General features: G+C 36.1%; 1 protein-coding gene across 1 annotated transcript in view; it reads right to left on the reverse strand.

The window, feature by feature from the left end:
* Nucleotides 1-17254, reverse strand: part of LOC110384301 (steroid receptor seven-up, isoforms B/C) — a 63175-nt gene extending 45921 nt beyond the window's left edge. Inside the window, exons 1-2 of the mRNA XM_049846348.2 lie at nucleotides 17109-17254; nucleotides 1310-1855 (exon numbers count right to left, since the gene is read on the reverse strand). Of these exons, the coding sequence (XP_049702305.2) occupies nucleotides 1310-1855; nucleotides 17109-17127 (565 nt within the window). The 5' untranslated portion in view covers nucleotides 17128-17254. The remainder of the gene's footprint in view (nucleotides 1-1309; nucleotides 1856-17108) is intronic.
* Nucleotides 17255-19010: the final 1756 nt, after the last annotated feature.

A 19010-nucleotide genomic window follows, 5' to 3' on the forward strand; every position in this document is an offset into this window, starting at 1 on the left:
TATGTCAGTGTGTTTGTTTTTTCTTTTAAATAAAAAAAATACTAATTCAGAAGTTAGACAATGAATATAATATAATCGATTAGAATCAAGGAATGCTTTTATTATGTTTATTAAGGCAAAAATACCTAAAAATGCATAACAAGCATTCTAATTTGATTGCACAATGCTTACGCAATAATTTCAGACCACATTCCAAACAAGAAATTTCTTAATCAACTTCCTTATTATAAAGAGCAGATTAAACTCTATATATTTCGAGAAATTCCGTAGACAGACCGACATACTTAATTTATAGTATAGAACATGAATCGTAAGTTCGGTAGTCCACTAATCCCCAAAACGATGTATGAATGCCATTAATCTGTTGGCAACCCACCATAAACACAAAACTAATTTGATTTATAATTCATCTATCTAATAAATTTGTGTTAATTACAAATATTTTTGCCAAAATAAACATATTTATAAAACATCGTTAATCCAAATTTATCGTCAAATACTTAATTTAATTAATGAAAGGGTTAAAGACACAAAAATATAAATAAAACGAAAGTATTTTGTAATAAATTACGCGTGTGTATTCATATTATTAATAGTTATCTACATGAAAATAAATTAAAACTTAATACGTTAAGACGTCTCGACGATAATTAAAATCGTTTTCAACGAAACTATGCCTAATATATCACATATTTCATACGTAATATTTACAAAACGCGAGCTACGCCTAGGAATCTTCGAGAACAATAAGTCGCATACTCCCCGACGAATGAGTCCGACCGCTTCGGGGAGCGAGAGTTATTATCCCCGTCTACAAACATATTCTAGCGACACGTTAACGGTTAAATACGCGACCGACTCCGAACATACGCCAAGCGTTCCGTCAGCCCGACACCTCAGTTCCGACCCGTGACCGACACGGTGTGGCATCAACCTCCTTCCATCTTTGGGAGCTTCCCACTTCCCTCCCATAACTTAAACGGTGATGATGTACTAGCCTCTGGCATTCTAGGACTACTTGTGTAGTTAGGCGGTAGCCTGGAAGGTGTTGATAGGAAACTCCCGTACGACAGCGAGGAGTTGACGCCTAAAGACGCGTCCAAAGTGGAATAGTACCCGGATGAGGCAGCAGACGGCGGCGGAGCTGGCGGCTGCTGTATCTGCTGCGCCCGCGCCGCTTCAGCGTACGCGTCTAAGTGCGTCCTCACGAGAACGAGCAACTCGCCGTAGTTGGTAACAGAGCCGCCAGCCCCCGCCACTCTGTAAAGCAACAACCGCGCTTCCCCAAAAAGACTGTCTAAAATTTTACCTGTCGTGAAGAGGACGATGGCCTTCAGACAGGAATACTCCGCCGAGTCGACGTGGAGCGCTTTCAGCTTCTCCACTTGCTCTTGGAAGATCCTGATGTGGTCCATGAAGGCCACGACTCGGTCGGCCGCCATCGGCGACGCGTGGAGCCCCGCGGCCGCCAGGAGCGGCGCCACGTGCAGGGGCATGGAACACTGAGACGCGTTGAGGACGAACAGTTCCGACCAGACGAGTCTTAGCAACGCGACCTGGTCGGTCACTTGGAGTTCGGGGAAGAAGGGGATGTTCCGCGCCCACTCGACGGCGGAGAAGAGTAGCCTCGCGGCCAGTTCGCAGATATTGTCTATTCCCATGACGTTGGCTGGCTGGACGCACTGTCCGTACCGGGAGGTGGGGTAGGGCTCTGCTCGGAGCAGCAGAGAGATGTACGAGGAGAGGTAGGGGTGGCTGTTGAGGCCGGCAGAGGGGTCGCCGTTGGCAAGCGCGTACTGGCCGGGCAGGGCGAGCCCCGCCGGCTGCGTCGGGGGAACTCGGCCTCTTTGCACCGCTGCAACAAAACAAAATAAAGCACACGTTAGGAATTATATTCTACAGGTTATGCGCAAATAAGTAAAGTCTAGAAAGCAGCAAATAGTTTCTCACACCAAATATTCTACGTGAACAACATTACATTCTCACAAGTGTCTATTACAATTTGTCGTACCCCGGGTTTGTACTAGATAATTCAGAAGTGGTAACTGTTAGGTGTAATATTACATACACATTATTACGCTGGTTTACGTAAAGGTATCTTGGGTCGGCAATTAACGCAGTACGCGCGTTAATTCGAGCTATAAGCTATATATAGCGCGGGTAGTTCCCGTGTACCAGACTCGTATTGTGGGCAAAAATTGTTAGAATATACGACAGCACAATAAATACAGTTGATTATTATTCAAGGCTATGACTACGCTCAATATAACTGTTGTTTATAAAAAAGAAATAACAATTAGACGCGTACCTATAAGTTAACAATAGCAAGTCTACTTAAATCGTAAATCTTGAATTAATAATTCGTCTTTATATAAAATAACGTCGTATGTAGACAAAACCAAACAAATTAAATTCTACAACAATAATACGTAGTTGACAATTAATGATTGATTTCTTCATAAACCTATTATTAGCTGTATTACTGGTAAATATTTACAACATTACACAGGTGTAACTACGTATTTAATCGATACCTAGTAAATACGAGTTGTTTACAACACTATAACATGTGTTTTACGAAGAGAAAATGTAATACATGGGTTAGTAATAGGTACTTAAGTACTTTACTTACTATCGACACTGTTTTCGATAATCGTTCAGCTTTTGCAGTTTTGAATTTTGAAGAGACATTTTAAAATTAAGGTTGGACCATTCGTGTTCATATCGATGTCGATATTTGCTTTTAATTTAATTTTGTTATAAATGGGTCATTTTATGATAAGAGGTGTTTTATGAAAAAGCTAAATATTACAATTCTGATGGACTTAAAAGCTTACTAATGTGTTTAGAAGCTCGGTCACGAGTATTATATAAATATAAACGACCGTAAATAATGATAAAAAGAAGAGTTAAACAAATATGTTTTCTTTCTTAATCTCAAATCTGCATACTTTATTATTCTAAAAGAGGATTTCCGGTTATTATCTTTTTATCTAAACGTTAATAGTTTTACTAAACAGCTGAGCCAATTAGTCTAATTTTAGATTTTTTATATTGTATAATTTATGCCAAAATGTGTTTGTCTTAACAAAATCATTACGTTTCTTTTTCTAGATATGAATGGAGTGCCTTATTTTTTTGAGATAGTAGACCTCTGGAATCTTAAAATAAGATGTATGAGCACATCTTCGTAGATCTCGGAATAATTAATACTCATGTAAAAAAAGGTAGGTAAAGACAGTTTGATGACAGGAAATGCTGCGCTAATTTTTATAGCTTTTTGGAACTCGCGATTATTTCGAAGTGAAACTATTCATATTTAATTAATGTTTCAGCTATTGAATAATACATAAGGTTTGTAAATATTTTTTTTGTGTGCGTAGAAAAAATCCTAAAGAATAATTATTTCTGCTATCTGCCTACGAACTTTTTCGTCGATAGTAATTTAATTCATAATGCTCAGAAAAGCCATTGACACTTCTAAATTCAAATACCGAGAACTCGACACAGTCAATTAAAAAAAAAGTCTCAGTGAACTTTTTTCGTGTCACGATTTAGAATTTGCCGAACTTTTGAATAGCAAATGAGTAGGTAAATGAAGCCTATCTATTTTTTTTACCACAAAATGACACTGTAATTTTTAAAATAAATCTCACCTATTAAATGTGATAGCGGTAAAAAATGCAAAAATATCGATTCCTAGAACCCAAAACTATTACTGCAATAATAGACAACATTTGTTTTACTCGATTCCTACGAGTCAGTTTCACAGACGTTAAAGAATTAACCTGTTGTTTCTCCGTACAACGAGGCATTTCAAAGATCGTGATGCCACAAATCATCGATACCTTGCGAGACGAATCGACGTGAAAACGCGGAATCGTCGCTTCTAATCGCTCATTCGGAAATGCTCGAACAAAAATGTTGAGCGCGCCAAGCATTCGGAGCACGCCACGTTTTTTGGCGGGAACGCATCGCGGGCCGGCGCGAATGCCCGCGCACGCGCGTACCGCCTTTTTATTTCTTGTCAGTGCAACAAGAAAAAAATAAACGCGTAAACAGGTTGTATTATTATTTTTTCTTTGAATGACAAGATGACTGGAATTCGCCCCTCGCTTGTTTCGTAACGAGCGCTTCCCACAGTAACTTACTAAACTCTGATTCTTATAAATTGTTATGACATTTGATTTCGTAGATTTTGGTTATTACTTCAACGATTACACACAAATTCATACCTACGTTCAATATCGATATTTACCAACCAAATATCACGATACCAATCATCGAAATAACACGCATTCACGAATTACGGCTCGCATCAACAATTCAATTAAAGTGTTACATCGCCGGAATAATTCCGTTTGAATTAGAGTAATTGCGCGCGTGATTAGCCAGTTTCAGAAGGAAATGTAGGCCGCGAGCTCTCCCACGCCGCGCGCCGCGTCGACACCTAGCCTAATAGCGCGTCATTACACTATCTGCCGATACATCTCCGGTACGTCTCGACATCGACGGAACATCACTATCTGCTCGTATAATCGATGACCACTCGCCGCGAGTTCCAACAAAGCGATTGTTCGATCGCGTTCAACACTAATTACGATTTGGATTTGGAACGCGCGAAAACGTCATTTTGAACTTAATATTTTCTTAATTTGCTTTAAATATAGTGAATCAATTCTGGCCATTGACAGGTGGAAGTTTATGAATGGAAATTAATGTAAATTAGCGTTAATATGAGTGGGCTTCCCGTAAGGTTATACAACTAGGTCCATTAGCTGCGATTTGCATACGACTACGTCTCATTTCGGATTTCTCTTGTATAAATAACATTGATTAAATCGTTCGGCACCCACAGCGCATACTTCACGGGATTAAGTGAAAATTAGCAATGTATTTATTATAAATTAAATTGCTACTTCATACCCAACTAGTTAATAAATACTGCATTGGTTAAGTTAATAAAAAATATAAAATTATTACGTATTATTTATGTGAAAGGAAAGAGTTTATTATAATTGTTTATGGTCAAAGGTGAGTGAGTCATAGACAAGAATTCGGATAAAATGGCGACAGCGGCTAGAAAAACGTCAATCTTTATTTACATACTAATATTGTTATTCAACTAATTTCTAAGAAATAACATTGTTATTGTTTTGGATAGTCTCTATTAGGAAAAAAAACAAGAAATTGCGACATAATATTCAGAAATCACGCCACGTACAACCTATTTACGTGGAGACCACACTAAATGATCTCTTAACATTGTTTTTATTCGAGATCCGTACATAGATCACAACAAACTTATTATTTTCATTTGTGTTGAACGAATTCCAACCTTATGACGTTAGTATAAGGGTGCTGGAGATTAATAGAAGATTGTGTAACTATGATCTTGACACAGATTGCGCTGAGGAAACAATATGTCATTTCTGAGATCCGACGGTAATGCAATGAGATAGATACGAGCCTGTTTCGTCAATTTTTCCAAAATCCTAGGACTTTTTTTATATTAGGAATTAACATACCTACATAACAGTTTTTTGTTATTATAGGTATTTAAAAATTAACTATATATAACTGTAGATCTGTGACCAAAGTTAAGAAACATAACAACAAAATATTTCCAAACTAAAATCACTAAGTTAACAAAAAAAAAAACATATCTACTTGTCACTTTGATTGACGGCTTGACAACTATATACCGAAAACTTTGGTATAGCTTACACCTAACAAAAAACATTCAAAATGTGTTTTAATAAATTAAATCTTGATAAATGTTTGACAATATTTAATTGTACGCCATTCAGATAGATTAATGGTCAACAACCTCATTTTAGAACGAAATAGAGAAAAATGTTACTCAAATATAAGTATTTATGGAAGAATAGTTCTGACTCAAGACCGACTATTTATAAAAAAGCTGATATTTCCGGGAAATTTTGATATATTTTCCCTCTATCGTAGATCGGGTTGTACCTACATAACGTTTTGAATATCGATATTTATATACCTATGTAAAAATAAACCCTATAAGTATCCCTTGGTCACACCTTCACGCGTCAACGACTGGACTGGTTAAACTGAAAATTTGAGGAGAGATAGCTTAGACCCGGGAGGACATAGGATAGTTTTTGTCACCATCCGGCTTCTAGGAAGCTAGTTAAAAATATAATTTGATTGACAATGCTGGCTGTTGAAAGCTACAAACTTTTTGATTCTCCATCCTATTCTTATTAGGGTTTAAAAAAATAATAAAATATAGCAATAAAAAAGAACCGGTCACACCGAATCGATTATCAAACTGGCGCCATCGAGACATTAATAAAGAAACTACTAAATCAATATAAACTTCAACTGGTACGTAAAATATGGCGTTTTCACACAGTGGCCAATAATAGATACACGTCATTATTAGAATTGGAATTATTTTGCATAAATCTTATCTTTGCGTACCTAAGTAATTTTTTCAAATGTGTAACCGTCACAAAAGCTAACTTGTACGGGAAACGAAGAGATTTGAGTACTGGTAGGTATATGAGTACTATAGTACTGCAAGCCGACCACAACATAGTTGGGAAAAGGCTCGGAGGATGATGATGTGAGTACTATAGTATCAAACCTTAGAGTCGAGTTGTAATGGTACTAAGCACTAATTTGCTCTTATCTTACTTTCCGCAACATTATATTGTTTGAAAATACTGAAAGTGGTGCTTTCCCATACACTGTCATCGTAAGACTATTTGACTATTTCAAGCGTTGTATACCTATTTTTTTACTGTCTTAGAAATGAGCAAGTGGACCAAATTTACTAGGATGTATTTTAAATTCAGTTCCTACAATTCGCTAGAACGTTATTATTGATTGAATGACTCAATATCGATCGACGTGTAGTACATATCTAAAGTGCAATTTGCTACAATTAACGATTGTCATAAGGATAAAGTAATAGTTGTTAGTGTATCGTTTATAACTATTTAAATGCCCCACAATTATCGTAGGGCTGTCGAAATGTCGGTATTTTTGTTGTCGATAAAGTTTATTGATACCTAATTTAAGTATGCAGCTCTTTTAGCACAGAAAAAGAGTTAAATGTGAATCCTTTTATGAATATTATTTGTCATAAAGACATTGTAGCTAACGTGATAACACAGTAAGTCATTTTGAGAACGCCTTTACGTCTAATCCAGTAACAGCGCTTATAACCTTGCCGTGAGAGTTTGTCAATGATACCTACTTTAGTTTGTAATAACGGCACAGCATAATCAAATAACTAACGAGATCATTTCGTAAAGGCCTAATTAATACCAAATCCAAAACCAACCTACAAATATTATAAACCGAAGAAGATTTACGCTACACTAACAAAATACAAGAGCTTTAAAGTACTAAACAATAAAGGGCGGCAAGCCATAGAACAAGTATAAATAAACCACTAATAGTAACTTAACCGTATGAAAAGGTTAGTAATAGAAAGGAGATGCGCTAACCTACTGACTAAGGTATATTTATCAACTTTGAACTTTTGTACCGAGTTTACATCCTTTTAGAGGATAATTTAAGTAAGATTTAGTTCACGATTCGTGAAGAGTAACTAGGACGTTTCTTTATTGAAAATATTTAGGTAAAGGTTAATTTGTGTTATTCGTAAAGTTATAGGTTTCTAAAGGTAACGGATTTGAAGTGAGTACCTGTAGATTTTTTAGGATGTATCTCCTAAATCTTAATCCTGAATCGAATTTTTAGTACGATAAAAATATTATCGACTCAACATCAAGAATCATCATCAGAAAAAGCATGGTGGATTTTTTGGTATAAAGAATAAGTACCTATACAATATGAAGATTGTGTATTTAAACATGAATATCGATATAACATTTTTGAATCGACACAACCCTAATTTATTGGCCCTGTGCTAATTTGTTCGAACGAACTGATGGATGCTTAGAAGAATAAATAATAAATCGATTCTCAATAAACTATATTTGCATAACAAATATTATTAAAACTGAGCTGGTATCAATTTAGATTCCTACATATCGAAACCATTCTAAAATTGCAGTAGCAAAACGTCGTAAGTCACCAATGACAGATTTTGGACACACGTCAAAAAATGTTCTAGAATTACCCTTTTAGAGTTCATTGTTCAAAATCACGAATCTTTAACATATGTCATTTTTATTAAAGACATGTTTTATAAGCGTATAACCGTTTACGCTGCTTAGATTAACGGCTTTGGCGAAACTATAAAATAAGAAATATGTTTATTTAATTATAGAGAAATCTTTTTTAGTAACAAACTTAATTGTGACGATTGGTAACTTAATTAAAGACGAACAAAACATGTTTAAGCTTTTATGTGTTTCAATTATTAGAGAGCTTTACTGTTTTAATTATGTGAATTTATAAAAAAAAAACTTACTTCTACTTTGTGATTAATATTTAGAAAATATTGTCCTTGATTGTGTTCTATATCCGACCCTTGACCGCATATCCAACAAAATTCAGAGAAACAAAGAAGAAAAGACTCATCATCATCATCTGCCGAACAAAAGCTATCTAGACTCCTGCCTATCTCCTAAGACATATAGCGTGAGTAACACACGCCATGATACAAAGTGACAAAGAATGACTTATGTCTCGAACATTATACAAACATGTTAATTACTTCATAAGAACTGCAGTAATAATATTATAATTCTAAGTAATAATTTTAATTCCCTTAACAATAAAATCTTTGTGGTTTCAACTAAAGTAGTTAAGATGGTAGTTGTTGAAGAATTAAGTGATAATGGTGAAAATATTCTTTACGTGGTGAAGATATTTTAGATACTGGTGTAGTGGAAGGTGAAAAATGTTAAGATAGAATGCTTGAGGATGTAAGGACAATAATTAAGGCTAGTATTTGTATTGTAAGAAGCAAAAAAGATAATTCAAGCCAAGCGTAAGTTAAACTTATTGTTGCAACCATATTAGCAGGCTTCATTCATGGACATATCGTATTGCAATCCGTTTTGAAGATCAAAACTATGTCCAATTAAACAAATGACGGTAATAAAAGAAGAGAAACAATCGAAGATCACGTAGCCATCAAAGTACGTTATCTCGTCGATCAGTACATAAACACTAATCAAGATAACATTTCACGGCTAATGACTCACAAACTGACCGACGTACTTACAAATATTCTTCCATAAATTGTACCATTAACGAAGGCAAGTCGCAGTCATAACTTACTCTAAAGATACACATTATACATCATAGTACGTTTTAAATTGTAAAGTTTGGTACACAACTTCATTTACCGTTCGCCTATTTATTTTAGTTGTTAGCCACTATCTCGTTACGACTCGATACAAGTTGATAATCCGTTATTTATGTCGGACATTTTTCAACAAGACCCTAGCACGCGACTTGTCGCCCGACTCTTGAACACCGACAAATGGTCGACCATCCACCTTTTGTTGCTCTAACGGTTGTGTTTTGATATCATTAGGAAATTCTCGGCTTTTACGACAGTGAGAAATATTGTTTCTAATATACAGATTAGAGATTTGTCTGTTACTAATGTAGAAAGTAGTAGACGCAAAGCCAGTGACGGATGGTACCCACGATTAGAACCTCGATTAGTGCGACATGTAACGATAAACGTATGATTTTGATTTGTTGCACCCAGCGTCGGATACAGATTCTTCTAAGCGAAAAGGAATGTCAGAGACGATATCCAAATTCGATAGAAAGTCGTTAACTCTAAAGAATGTAAACAAAGCCGCCCACCGAGAACTGCATATCTAAATGAACACTAAAAACCGGACACGGAAGACATCAAAACAGTACCAAATCAAATAATTAAAGTTATCGTAAAGATAAATTTGGTTGGGAAACGTTCAAGATTTGTATAATAAAGCTATTGGCAGGCACGTGCTGAGAATTAAGCGCATTCCTGTCGAGCACTCCACAACCCCATTAGCCGGCGTCGGGTTTTTGTAATTATCGACTTATTAAATGCCGCCAGAGATTTATGTCAGGCCGGCAACAGGTAAATCTGTTTCGTTACACCCATCCGCTGATAAATGTATGCGCAAATGTATCGGAAACCGACGATGACATTAATGCCCATATTACTAAACACGTTACAAACGATATTAAGCTCCCATTGAATCCATATTTACTTATGTTTGACAACAAAACATCGACATAAAATCCACAAGAAGCTGCAGAGATGTGCAATAAATTCGCGAGCTATCTCAAAGCAAATTGTGCATATAAAATGATGTTAGAGACAAACAAAACGAAGGCAGCATGCACAGAGTCACTGACCACAACAACGTACGACCGACGAAGACGAAACGAAGCCTTGCGATAATCATAATACGCTTGCAGATATGTGATTAGCTGTGGGGTCACGAAACGGTCGGCGTTAGACAGAGAAGACATGGCGTGTCCTCCTCCAGCACATGGGCAGTGGCATGGCGCCGTCTCTATCAGGCAAACGACCGCAGGGCGCCTAAACCGCTATAGTAAACTGTGACCTCACGAAATTCTCAGCGCACGATACCGAGGATGATTCACGTGTAATGACGGACGTACAGACGGACTGACATATAGAGATGCGGACGCTAGATGAATTCCAAACGACAGGTCGGAAGAAAAAGCTGTTTCAATTTTAAATACGGTCATGATTATTATGGACTGTTATCGTTAATTTTATTGAGCCATCACTGACATTAACATATTAAATTAGTTTTTGTTTTTCGATATCGAGTTCTGTTGTGTATATTTGTTCGTAATCTATGATTTTGATGGGAGCTTCACTGTTCCATTAAGCTGTCAGCAATATATAATTTAGTGAATCCGCATTTGTTGGCATTCTTTGGCCTTGATTAAGATCTGGTTGCGTGACGTGGAAATTTTAAATTCCGTGGAGTATGTGAGGTTCATAGCTGCAATGATGTTTAAATATAAAGTGAAACTATAATGTTGGATGCAGATGTGCTATAGCTGGATACGGTACAGAGGGCACGACCAGCCGGAACAGGTTTCCTGAGACTACTAACGTAGTAACCAATATACATGCAGACCGTGCATTACTCTCAAGTATTCAAGATTATACGACGTTAGAACGGAACGAGTTGGCTGTGAGAAAATTTCACCTGTAGGAGCCCTATCAATGTTGATTTAGACGACCTTTCACGTGGCTGCTATGAGCAAAATGTTTTACGTTATTTTCTACAGTTACACACTGATGATTTAGAATAGCTATACATGAGTCGAGACATCTTGAAGATGTTCATATAAATATAGCTGCTAATATTGGAAAAGAAAAAACTGAATTTATTATTTGTGACATTTCTGCGATTGTTGTTTTAAATTATGTTAGCGCAAAGGTAAAGTGTGTTCATTGATATTTATGGCCATTCTTATTGAAAATGAGGCACCACCAATCACTAAAATATATACCGATGAACGTAAATTAGATATTAAATCTGTTGCAGTGATATTTCATGAGGCAACATCACACATCGTAAAGGAATTAGTATCGAGAGTGTGAGAGTACGTTCAGATAAATCACCTACACAGTTCGTTAGGAACGGGCTGCGCGCCGCGGGGGTCCACGTTCGAACCCGTGCCGGCAAGTGGAACGCTATTGAGGTAACCCCCTGTAGAATATTTTGACGGGCGCTACAGTGCCATGTTGGGTACAGGTTGATGAATGGTGAATTTTAGATTGGTTGCTCTTTTATTAGCTTAGGAATTTCTTCATAGTTATGTTGTTGCTTCAATCTTATCTTCAAAGTCAACATCACCATTTTCTCACAAAGCATCCACTCCTTTTTTGGTTAAAGAATTCTAATTGATTATTAATTCATTTAGGTAATAAGGATGTTGCTTCTGAGTATCATGATAATCCTTCTAAAATAGCAGTATTATTTTTAAGTTTAAAGATTACATCATGTATCAGGTTGCTATCGCTTTTGATCGTACTATTGATAACATTAATATCGGCTTTCACACCATTTTAGACGAAATCAACCAACACGTTTGATGTAGCAATTAATTAAAACCAGCTTAATCTCCGTAATATTCCCCATGTTTGAATAAATATAAATAATAAAGTAAAAAACTCTATTGTTGGCGCCATTATAAATGATAACATAGACATATCGCATACCAGCGTTTGTCGTAAGCAACAGGTTTTCTGGTCATCTAAACAGACAAAGGAATTTCACAATCTGCCACATTCGGCGATAATACGAGTTATTCTTTTTACATAAAATAAAAAGGTTTATTTCCCTGACCGAGATGAAGGCGTCCGTCAAATTTTAAAAAGTTAATTATCGGATACTTTTACCATTTGGTGTGGTTCGCTCGGCGATACATCATATGGAGGAATATAAATCACCAGTTGATTGATAGTGGCTTACATCTCACGCTCGTTCGCTAGCTCCTTTTTTAATCCGACACAAATGATTTTACACTTTGATTCCTTTTTGTGACGCCATTTCGCTCCGGAGTTTACGATTTGTTCCAAATGGATTTTGTACACCTGAATTTGTTGGGACTTGCTTACCTTTTTATGTTAAAAGAGCCTTTTGATCATATTGAATGGGTTTAGATTTAATAAAGGTTGTGTGGAAGCGTGCCGTTGGAACTAGCCTTTATATTGTAAATGTAATTTTAATACTGTTAACAAATTCAATGTGTAATTCTACGCCGATTTTATGATTTTGTGAGTCGTCTATATTTATAATGGCAAACGGTTCGATCGATTGTGAAGTTTGACCCGCGTATTTGTGTACTATGAATTGCAATCTTTAAATCCAATATCTTCGTACGTGACCCCCAGCCGGCACTCTCACACAGCTTCGATGCTCGCCATGAGGAAAAGTGCACGAGCTCGACATAAAGCCTGTGTTATTTAAAGTGCCTATCTATTTTAAGGGCACAATAACTTGATGAAATCTCTTTTCATCGCAATGTGAAATTTAATATTCACTACCGTACACTGTAAAGCCAATGTTTATAGTGAAAACCTATCAAGTTTCTAACAACTATTGAGCGGGGCGACCCGTCCGTACCTGCGTACAAAAAGCTTTACTATAAGAGTGTAGCGTGGCGATTTCTATTGTAGTTATACCCCGATTCACATGCAAATGCGTGATAAAACGTGCGGAAATATAATTAGCTTAGCCGGTATCGAAGGGTCGAGCACCTTGCCAAAAACTGGTTTATGTTTCGCCTTTTAATTAATGTTTTGGCTTGTTGTAACTTCTGACCAGTGTCCGGCTAGGTCTAGGGGTGTTTTCGCGACGTTCCGTGGGAAAGCGTGCATTACGATTGTATCTTTATGTCGGTCGGTAAGAGTGTGTTTTTCCGAGAATGAGGCCATTACACGCAGTACGAGAGCGTCGTAAGACATGTCACAGTTATTATGCTCACTAGAAGCGATATTATCTTTCGGCTATGACGCACACAGAGGCGTATGTGCCGAGTTATTCTCGTCCAAAGCGTCCGTACTGATTGTTGACACGATTAACTTGGATCAATCTGTGGGTAAACCCGTAGCAAACGTTATTTGTAAGTGCTATGTGTTAGCGCTGAGGTCAGTTCGGCTTTAATAGTGCGTTATAATTGTTAGTTTGTAAAAATCGTCTTGTTTCAATAAATATTCGTCTATCAGTTGGGCTACCTTCAAAGTTACCAAAGTTATCTCCACCTATACTAAATCAGTTTTAAACCTAATCATCTTTCCCTACTCTCCCACTTCGAACAACAATAAAAAGATCCCGACCATGAACCCATAATCCCGATTCATAAATCATAACCTCAATCCATTAGTTTGCAAAAACGTTACAATTCTCACGGTGCAATATTTGCAAAACTAGGACTGGTCTAACACAAACAAACCCTTACGGTCAGTTGGCTAAATGACCAGGTGGCCGAACCACCACCCTCTGAAAGCTTAAGCATTGTACCTTAGAGGCGTGTTAAGGCGCAAAGGACAATATTGTAGCTATTGACCCTTCGATCGCGCCCTGGGAACGAAAAGATGATGTTTTTGACATGTCAGACACAATGCATATTGTGCATGGTCAGCGGTCATTTGTGCATGCAGTAATTTGTGATGGCGTTTAAGCTAAACGGTTAAGGAAGCTTGACGCTTTTGTTGCTAAGTGAACTGAAATTAATGGGTTAAGACATTTTGAGATAGTTTTTGTGTGTCACAGTATTTGTAAAGATCCATTAACTGACAAATATTCTGAATGCAAGGAACAAAATTATAGAAAAAATCTTTGCCAGGTATTTTGAAGATGATGCTTTATCACATCAACAAAACATAGAGACTAGTAGACACGCATTTTAAAAGTCCTATTTTTGGCAATTTCCTCAAATCGAAAATCAACACGGAAGATACTTTTCAACTACCCGCAAAAATCGTATCCCATTAAAATTCAAGCCTGGGGGACCAGGAATCTTTCTAAATGACCGGCCTAACACAAAAACTTATTAAGATATAGCAAACAATGCGCGGTGATTGATGCGCGCTGAACAAAAGGTGCTTCTCCATTGTTCAAGTGACGAGCAAACCCGAGGCAAGCTACATGTACACCTTTTATGCACTTTTAATAAACCGGTTCACTAATGTGGTTAATTAATCAATCTATGTGTGAGCTTTGTTTCATATTTGCATTTCCATGGCGCTGATAACTGTTCCCAAATGGAATAGTTGTACCCTATTATGCTTTGATAGAATCATAATGTACAAGAGATAGTGAATATTTTACGGACATTAAAAGTAATAATAGCTGACCGTTACAATCGGAAGTAAAAGTAATTAGAAATTAGGATGCAGTGTTAAATGCTTCACGTCCAGTGAAAAGCATAAAAACATCGATAGAAAAAATCTTTGAATAACACTGAGATATTGACAACAAAAACTCTTTAAAACATCAAACACGGACAAATAACTACACGCACCTAAAAGGTTAAAAGCAAAACTGACCACTCATTTACAACGGTTACATAAACCAAAGACCGTACCACACAAAAAACGTATCTCTTACATCAAGTTCTATCACAATTAAACGTATTAGGTGGTAGCTTCATCCTCAATGGACCTTTTCAAAGCTAAAACGTTTTACAAAACATCCACCAACTGTGAAACAATATTATAAAAAAAGTACAAAAGATCTCCTCTAATCTCCGCATCTACCAGTTTGATATCTAAGACGATTATAAAAGCGACAAAAGGGGCACACTTATTTTTTTCTATTAACAGTTAATCTCGTATAAAAAGGAGACTGGAGTTCGCACCTTTCTTTTGTTCTGAGGGCAAACAAATCGTTTGTTGCCCAAAATATGACGGGGTCGAGAGATGTAATGTTGTGCTCAAGGGTTGAATGAGACCAGCGGGTTACCGTATCCTTTCCGGTACGAGGTGGCCTCTGCATTATCAAAGGGAGCAACCCTAATGACGCAAAGGTGGAACTCATAAAAACTTTAGAAGGATTCACAGATACAGACGATGTTAATGAAGTTGGTGATCGTGTTTGTGAAATAATAAATATTATAGATGATAATGAGGGTTATATAGAATCGGCAGGTGCAGTTGAATTTGTCAAAACAGCGGACGCAGAAATATAAATTTTAGTTTCCAAAAATGTTAATGTGAGAGGTCGGCAAACGGGTGCCATTCAGCTCTATATGGATAATAATAAGCACCTCAGCGGGTGTTCTGTCCACGTTATGAACTCTTCAACCTCGGTGCCCTCCGTCAAGACCGTTTCCTTTATGACATGAGGAAATTACATCGGTCGCGTGTTATCTTTTAAAATGTGCACCTGTGTCGTTCCGAGTTTTGGGTAAATAATTTTGGCTACATGTAAATTTTGGACGTGGAATTATCGAGAGGCATAACTTTAACTAAATATTTTTTATAGTTAGCAATAACAAAATAAAAATATTTGTAAACGATTATGAAATCGACGTTTGTTTGGTCGTAGAAGCTAAACTTTTTCATTGTTCGTTAAAAGTTTATGGAAGACATGAGGTAACGTTTTCACAACGTTGTTTTCAATAGGCTATTAAAAGCAATATTGTCGCACATCATAAAGTTGACTGCTCACCAAGGTCCACTCTTTTCTAAACAGCCTTGACCTGACACAAAACTATTAAAACCTACATTTTACGCATTTAAGCAAACAAAAGAAAAACTTCTTTTTTACTAAATAAAACACTGAGGATCATTAAGTCTGTTTTTCACTTGAAATTGTTATCAGTGTTCCTTGAAACGTTTGAGGTCACACGAATTCCTGAATACCATCAATCATAGAGCTGTCTTTAAAACAATAACCAGGCATATTAATTCCATCGTAATAATAACCTATTACGGCCCATAACTTTATATTAACATTGATCGTCAACAGTTACTTAGAGCAGTGCCCTTGGGCAGTCTCGACTAATGACTCGACAAGATTAATGATTTCACTAATTACACTTGTGACAATCAATGTATCTTTAAAACGAGCTTTTTGTGTTAGTAACACTGCATATTCTAGTATTATTGATGTATTATGTAATTTATCAGTAGCAACTAATCATTTGTTGTAATTGTAACGGAATATAAGGTCAAGCTTCAAATTAATTACTTTGTAATCAAATAAAGAATAGATATTGAAACTTAAAGGAATGAAGCATTAAAAATAATATAAAAAATAGGAAAAGATATGTAGAGTTCAGTATAACTAAATACTAATAAAACGATAGAAGATAACAAAAAATCTACAGAAAACGCAAATGTAAAGGATTTGGTGTGAGAACATTCATATTGTCATCAACATAAAAGCAAATAAACTTGCGATTTTATAGTATCTTATCACCTAATACTTACATACTGACAAAAAGTACCGGTGAACAAAAGAAAATTTCAGTTTAAAACGCGTATGAAATGTCTCAATATAGGCATGGATGTTAGTTGCTCTTCTATCTACGTTGCCAATTTTGTTAGTATGTATTTACCAAAAATTTTATCCTGGTAAACAAATTATGGAATTTCATGCTTCAATTTTAATATCTGAATAGTTTTTTTTCATAAATTTTTGACTCACCTTCTCTCCTCATGCCCATTTTGAGACATTTTCTTAGCCTGCAGTACTGGCATTGGTTCCTATGATGTTGGTCGATTGGACAGTTTCTATTTCCTCTGCAGGAGTACGTCAGGTTCCTTCTCACGGACCTCTTGAAAAAGGATTTGCAACCTGTGGGAGAGATTTCATCATTGTAATGTTGTTTATCACACTTTCACTTCCATCATCGTCTCTTTATTAGAAAATACTTCGCCGAACGGATAAACGTATTTTGATAAGGTGGCTCTGACTTATATTGCTATTTACGATATAATCACTTCATAAATCTGCATTTGATCCGACAGCGCGCTTAAAATTCGGAAGTTTGTTCGTATATCATCATCAGCGTGTAAAATATTCGTATCTGTCAACAAGCCACCATATTTGTGATCGTATGCAAACATGGGGATATCCCAATATTTTACTAAACTTTATGATTGTCGGTAGTAATTACTTGTTAGCCTATTTTGTTAATATGCTTAAACCTATTACCATAAAACAATAATATATCAATGGCTACTCGATATCGAAATACGGCGATTTGTATGGAAGCGTCAAATATATACAAATTTATAAAACAGTTAAAATACCAACTTAACGATCTTAAGACAGTTAAGACCAATCTCATGAATATATTATGCGTAAATATTAGAATAAGAAACAATTTGCTTTGATACGCGCTACGTGGCGCCTTTATTCAAAATACAATGAACTTTGCAGGAATTTTAATGTCAATAAGGTCGAGAATCGATTGGTGTTACAGAAGGAGATAGTAAAACATGGCTTGGCGTCTAAGAAAAGAAATCGAATTTTCAATAAAAAATCTTATGGTCGCCGAATCGCTGTAAATTATTGAGAAAAATATTTGTGCTGTCAGACGAACGTAATCGTTTATCGAAAATTGTCACGTATGCGTCTACTATATTAGATTTAGCGATCGTTTCAACAAGCTATGGTATTTCGGTGTTCTTAAAAATATCAATTTTGGTTTCAGAAGCAGTTTACCAATTAAATTATGCTTCTGCATTTTGGGATTCAAACTAGATCTCGCATGTTTATAAGCCATTAAATAAACTAATAAAATACAGTGATTGGACGGCTCTGTTGGTTTGTAAGGAAGTTATGCAAACGTCTAAACATTATGTATTAGTAGATTTAAATATCAACGACATTTATCCATGTTTATCTACAATTCAGGGCGGTGTTACTGGTCTTACCTTAGCAGACTGTGAGAACCTATTTGGGGTACATACAGACTTATCTAAGGTAAGGTATCTATTTGATAATATAAGAAACCTATAATTTAATGGCGATTTAGTAACTGCTATTCAAAATCGTATCATTATTGAAAACAAACCAAAACTACAGGATACTACAAAACACCAAGAAAGATGAGATAAAGTATTTTGACATGAAATGGATGATTATTTACAAGAAATGTGTTCTGTTAATATCTAATTCGTTGGTAACGATAGAATAGGAATTATAGAAACGATAGAAACGACTCCTCGACTCCCATCAACACCTAAAACTTATTGTTGTTTCAAGTTACATTGAGGACCATTTTCTGTGACTCCAAATGCAGAGTAAGACGATACTTGTACAAATCGTGTCCAGACTCCATCGATTTGAACCAAATGATCTTAGATTACTATCAAACTATCCGATATCTTAAACGTTTTGACTTCCGAAATAAAATCAGAGCTATAAAAGATCTCGTTTCAAGTCAAATATGAAATAGACTTAATATTAATTAGTATTCTTTTAATTATGAGTATCAGTTTACTTTTATTGTGGTTTTTAATTTGGTCGTAAACTTTCATTAGTCTTGGTTTTAAGTATCTATTGCTTTGCTAATCAGTGCTAATTAATTGATTGATGCAC

The sequence above is a fragment of the Helicoverpa armigera genome, chromosome 17 (assembly GCF_030705265.1).
Source record: "Helicoverpa armigera isolate CAAS_96S chromosome 17, ASM3070526v1, whole genome shotgun sequence".
Taxonomy (NCBI): domain Eukaryota; kingdom Metazoa; phylum Arthropoda; class Insecta; order Lepidoptera; family Noctuidae; genus Helicoverpa; species Helicoverpa armigera.